Source organism: Rutidosis leptorrhynchoides, chromosome 6, assembly GCF_046630445.1.
Source record: "Rutidosis leptorrhynchoides isolate AG116_Rl617_1_P2 chromosome 6, CSIRO_AGI_Rlap_v1, whole genome shotgun sequence".
Lineage (NCBI taxonomy): Eukaryota > Viridiplantae > Streptophyta > Magnoliopsida > Asterales > Asteraceae > Rutidosis > Rutidosis leptorrhynchoides.
This window is the reverse complement of record NC_092338.1, coordinates 151,615,769-151,622,007: the sequence shown is the minus strand read 5'-3', so window position 1 is coordinate 151,622,007 and position 6,239 is coordinate 151,615,769. Positions and strand designations below refer to the sequence as shown.

General features: G+C 37.5%; 1 protein-coding gene across 1 annotated transcript; it reads left to right on the top strand.

The window, feature by feature from the left end:
* Nucleotides 1-4,825: 4,825 nt before the first annotated feature.
* On the top strand, nt 4,826-5,269 carry LOC139854168 (uncharacterized). The gene has a single exon (XM_071843489.1). It carries the CDS (start codon nt 4,826-4,828, stop codon nt 5,267-5,269), a length of 444 nt encoding a protein of 147 aa, XP_071699590.1.
* The last annotated feature ends 970 nt before the right edge of the window (nt 5,270-6,239 follow it).

Below are 6,239 nucleotides of genomic sequence, written 5' to 3'. Positions count from 1 at the left end.
TTCTCGATATCTTCCTCACGGACCCGCATTTGATGATAGCGTCCTATGCAACGGATAACGATTTTTGATCGTCACTTTATTTAACTCCCGATAGTCGATGCACATACGCATACTACCATCTTTCTTCTTCACGAACAAGACCGGAGCACCCCATGGCGAAGCACTCGGTCGAATAAAACCCTTCTCAAGTTACTCCTGGGTTTGATTTAATAATTCCTGCATTTTCGTCGGTGCTAAACGATACGGAGTTTTAGCAATGGGAGTAGCTCCCGGAACCAACTCAATGCGAAATTCAACTTGTCTTTCCGCCGGAACACCCGGTAACTCAATCTTTACACACATTAACTACTAGAACTGCCTTGCCATCCGCTATTTCGACTTCTACCGGACGACTTAACTTAGCTAACGGTTTATTAAGTTTATTAAGTTTAGGCACAAATTTTGGTGACACAAACGATAAATTTGCACCGCTATCAAATAGAATCCTTGCCGGATTAGAGTTAACCATGAAAGTACCTGAGAAGACTTCGTTGGATTGTTTGGCTTCATCATTCGTCATCAAGTAGTTACGCCCCCTAGCCGACCACGCTGCCTTCTCTAGCCTCTTTACTTGGTCGTTTGATAATTCGGGACATTCCGCCTTCCGGTGCCCCGTCTTTTGACAATTAAAGCACGTGACCGTCTTGGTCAAACAATCACGAGCGTAATGACCCGGCTTCCCACAACTATAACAAGTAGGCATAAAAGTATTCGAACCACCCTTCTTCATACTTCCGACGCTTTCGGACACACCCTTGCTCTTCTTGTTGGAGTAACTAGGCGCTCCAAATTTTCTTTTACTCGACCCATAACTAACCAGAATTGGACTCGGAGCTTGTGCTTCAAACGCTTTTGCCACCGCCAAAAGCTTAGCGAAAGTTTCAACTTGACCGATACTAATTTTACCCTTTAAATCATCTCTAAGGGTTGCATGAAAGTCTTCCATTAGCATTTGATCATTTCCCGCATACTCGGGGCAAAAACGTGCCTTGGAGAGAAAGTTGGTTTTGAGAGTGTTTAGGTCCAAAGACCCTTGACGCATGTTCCTTAACTCATTTCGCAATTTGGAAAGATCCGCTTGCGTACGATATTCAAGGAAAAACTCTTTCTTGAACTCCGCCCATGATAAACCTACAAAAGCCGCATCACCCACCATATCAATCTTACCATCGAGCCAATCTTTAGCATGGCCCCTTAACAAACTAGTAGCAAGCCTCGTTTTTTTCTCGGGTGGGCACTCGGTAGTGCAAAAACAACCTTCAAAATCGGAAATCCAAGCCGCACTTTTCATGGGGTCGGGATCCCCGTGAAAGTGAGGAGGCTTAGTCGCCAAGAAGTTCTTATAGCTAAACTCCAATTCGCCCACATTTTGAGGTCTAGGAAACCTCCTTTCAACTTCTTCTTTGACGGCATTGGTCATTCGTTCTTGAATCATATCGACAATTTGTTCCGAAACCGACTCTTCGAATATTTGTTTAACCCTTCGTGAGAAAACCGAAACATAGTTTTCTAAAGCGGTCTCAATCTTGGTAGTCATCTCATCTTCCTCTACATGAGAGGGACCACCATTGCCATTCGTATTCGTTCCGTTTCTCGTCTTCATTCTAAAGATTAAAAATGGATTAGACATCACCAACAATTTAATATACATATATACCTATGCATATGACCGCGCACACACCACATCTAGCTCGATACTTGTCGCACATCCTTGCTTGACTTGACTTGTAACCGTAATAGTGGTCGCGACTCCCTATTACGCTCACATGCCGTGCCATGCTCAGACGTATCACAACCATCTTGCTCGATGTTCAAAACAATAACACACGATTTGTAACATCATAACATAGCATAGTTGTCCACTTATGCATCAAAGAACTAATCAAACTCCGCACTGACCCGTAATCCTACAAGTCCCGCATATAATTCAATAACATAAAATTCTAAGTCTCGGCGCCTATCTCAAGTCACCTAAATCCCTTAGACCATGCTCTGATACCACTTGTAACAACCCAACCCGTAATCTATACGATAAATTTTTTTTTTATACAACACAATTACACGCCAATTAAATATGTAACCCATTTCATGAGTTCTATTTAAAACGCACAACAATTAATTGTTTACAATAGGCACGAGGGCCACGAATAAAGTTTAGTACAAGTTTGACCCATTACAAATGATAGTTTATAAACCAAATGACGTTCCGAGCATGGTTTGGGACTAAACTACCCAAAACTAGGCCAACTTCCAAAAGCTCCAACATAACAACAACAAGGGACACCTAGTGCCCAACGACCCCCTTGCCCTTGTCTGCGCCTGCATCTAAAAAGATAAACAATGAGAAGGGTAAGCAAAGCTTAGTGAGTAGAATAAATATATACATGCATATAAGACTTACCCACACGCATCCACGATATCATATAATGCACACAATCGCATAACATCTCGATAAATAAGCTAGTATCGTCAAACCGTACAACTAGCCACATTAATAACATAAATATCATAATCATAAATCAAATGCTAGCATCACCAACTATAAACCATGGTTAACCAAAATCCTTCGCAAGGGGAATGACTTTGCGAAACAAGTCATCGATGTTCATAACAATCGTTAGCTCCCAAACCCGGCTATGGTATACTAACCCCCGAGGTGTTCCAAAAACGGCTATGGCATCACCCCCAAGTGTTCCCAAAAACGGCTATGGCATCACCCCCAAGTGTTCCCAAAAACGGCTATGGCATCACTTGATCAACATGTGAGTAAAACACGGCTATTACTCACAATCTTGTACACAAACACGGCTATGTGCACAAATAACACGGATAACAACGTGGGAGTAAAACACGGCTATTACTCGCCACTATATGCACAAACACGGCTATGTGCATAAATAACATACGTAGACAAAAATGGCTACGTCTCGCAACTATGGTCACAAAACGGCTACGTGACACCATCAATACGGCACATAAATCATATACATTCATATATAGATATTCCACTCACCTCAAGTCCATTGTGAAAGCTAACCGAGCTTGCAACCCTTCAATGTAACGTACCTATTACATTATGCATTTATTAACATACAATCTAGTTGAATTAAATGCCAACCACTAACCCTTGAGCATTTAATGACCCGTTTGCATTAAATGACTCAAATACACCAAAATCGCCCATTAATGGTCATGCCTCGTCATAAATCACTAAAAGCTAGTGATTAGGGTTTAATAACATCAACTAACATAAACTTGGTATATTTCATAACCATTTCACCCGATTATGTCAACTAGTGCTCTTTTGACTCTTTGACTCACAAATCAAGTCAAACTTACACAATAACAACTCTTTCATCCTTTTAAAAGTGCATTAATGACTAACAACATCATTTAGCACTTACAACCTCAAATCACAAGACCAAACCCTAGATAATAGCTACTTAGGGTTTCCTTTCAACAATCCAACCCAAAATCCACCCATTTAACCCTCAAATGGGTCACACAAGTTCCATATGAACCAAACCCTAGCTTAAACTAAATGAAACTCAAAACTTAGAGTTGAGACTTACCAAAACTATCCTCTTGTAGCTAATAACAAGGCGAGCAACTTTAATTCTTGCTTCTAGGATTGATTCACAAAATTTCACCTTCAAATCTTGAGTTTAATCTAAGTGGGTTTTAGGATTTGAGAGGAAAATGTGAAAAAAAAATGAAAAAGAAATAAGAAATGGAGAACAAGTGGTTGATATTAAAAGCTCCAAACAGATCTACACGTAAAAAGACCAAATTGCCCCTAAACCCTATTTAATTTGAGCAGAATTCGGAGTCAGAACTGCAGAGACGCCGCGGCGCGGCTCCTTTGTCGTGGTGCGACATAAAGAAGGAAAAATGAACCTTCTTAACTCAAGTTCTGATCTGGATTTACTTTGTTTGTCACGTCGCGGCCCCATTCCTCGCGGCGCGGCATTGGCCTGTTCCTGGTCACTTCGACAACAAATCATAAAACGAAGGTTCATACAACTAGCACAACTCGTTCACTATTCCTATGCACATCTAAGCTTCGCCCTTAAGTCTCACACGACTCAACACCATCGCGACACATACATAAACACGTACACGCACGCATTCAAATATATATATATATATATATATATATATATATATATATATATATATATATATATATATATATATATACACACATATACACTTATACGACAACTAAAACTGTAGCTCATTTAATCACATAACGAACAAGTTTTAAGCGTGCTAATAGTTAAGGTTGTACCTTTAAACACGCACGGGAAAATGGGGTGTTATATATATATATATATATATATATATATATATATATATATATATATATATATATATATATATATATATATATATGGAGGCTCTTTAGGCCATACGTTACAGTGTAAAAGCCACGCTGTGAGATCCCAATACCAAATCCACACCCCAAAATCAAGTAACAATGCATGGGTATATCCGTGGGATGAGGCGTTGGTTGGATTCCCATGTTCAAAAACACGAGGCTGAGTGCTATATGTTCGATTTTGACTTGTTTCGAGAATATGAACGTTGGTATATATTCAAACTAAAAAGAAGAAAAATTAAATCTAATGCTATTGTTCTATATATACTAAAATATTCACTTATTTTCACCACAAATAACATCTTATCTTCATTTTTCTCTCAAATTACATAAATATATGCATTTGTATGTGTGGTCTGGTTCTTTCAAAGTATTCCGCGTCATGCATTTCTTCTATAGTTACTTATGGGCCAGAAGTTGAAGACTCAAGATAAACTTAAATCTTGGGAAGTTAGGCAGGGACAAGTTTTGGTCTGTTCGCTTTGTGGGAATTGCCCTGATTCGTATGCTCACTTATTTTTTGATTGTAGCTTCTCACGTGATTTTTGGGACAAAGTATGTCGATCTATTTCTGGCATTACTAGTACCTATGATTGGTCTGATATAACTGCATCAATCAACTTGTTACCTCAGCATAGTGCGTCGGCCCTTGTGGCTAAACTTATGTTTGCTGTAGCGGTTTATTTTATTTGGCGTGAAAGGAATAACATATTGTTCAAAAGGAAATCAACGTCTACGGATAGCCTTTTTGGGGATTTGGTTGCTACTGTTCGCTTAAAGCTGATGTTGGTTTGTTTTAAGGAATTGCGTCAAGTTCGACAACTTCATATCGCTTGGAATTTAATTTAAGTTGTTGTTCTCTAGTTGGTTGGTTGCCTTGTTTAGTCTTGTTTCTCTTTTGCTTGGCTTTTAGGTGCGCTAAAAGCAGCTATTTTGCAACTCATATTCTTTTATTATTTTAATAAAAGTTCATCGGGGTATCCATTTACCCCAAAAAAATTTAAAATCCAAAACTTTATACCCCAAACTCTAAACTTTAAACCGTTTAGGTTAAAAACACAACCTAAATGTGACAACCCGAAAATTTTCGATCAAATTTAAACTTTATCTTTATATTATTCCGACACGATAAGCAAAGTTGTTAAGTTGAAACTCAAGAATTTAAAACTGTGATCATACATTCATTTAACCTCGACCAAATTCTGACGATTCACGAACCATTATATAAATGGATATGAATATATATATATATATATATATATATATATATATATATATATATATATATATATATATATATATATATATATATAACTTCAGAATGTTAACAAAGTATTCAAAGTATAATAATTTACATGAACGTATTTGCTTCGATATATGTTTAATATATTTATCAGCGGAATTAAAAGATAATATCAAATGATTGACTTATCAGTTATATTGTGATATGATTACGAGTCTTTGTTGAGAGGTCCACTTTGATTTTGGAAACCTTTCCTTTTTTAATGGTATTCGGAATAAATGGTAAAGTGATCTTCGAGTAAGAACAAAGTGTCAAGTAGCGAGAGCTAGACAGATTGGTGGAAATTCCTGTTGAATTCCAATACATGCCTTACAATAATTGCCTTGTGACTTTTGATAAGATAAACTATTTAACCTTCATATTATTTAATGTAAAAAAAAAATTGGGGAATATAGATAACTTAGAAAATGAATATCGATAAGTTAAGTAAATGATTGTAACACTTGTTTATTTATTCGATTGATTTATAAATATGTTAGTTAGAACGTTTGAGAAGTTAAATTAAACGTTGGCGCA

Excerpts from the sequence above, each read along its gene's own strand:
- LOC139854168 (XM_071843489.1), top strand. The coding sequence starts at position 4,826 with ATGGGCCAGAAGTTGAAGACTCAAGATAAACTTAAATCTTGGGAAGTT.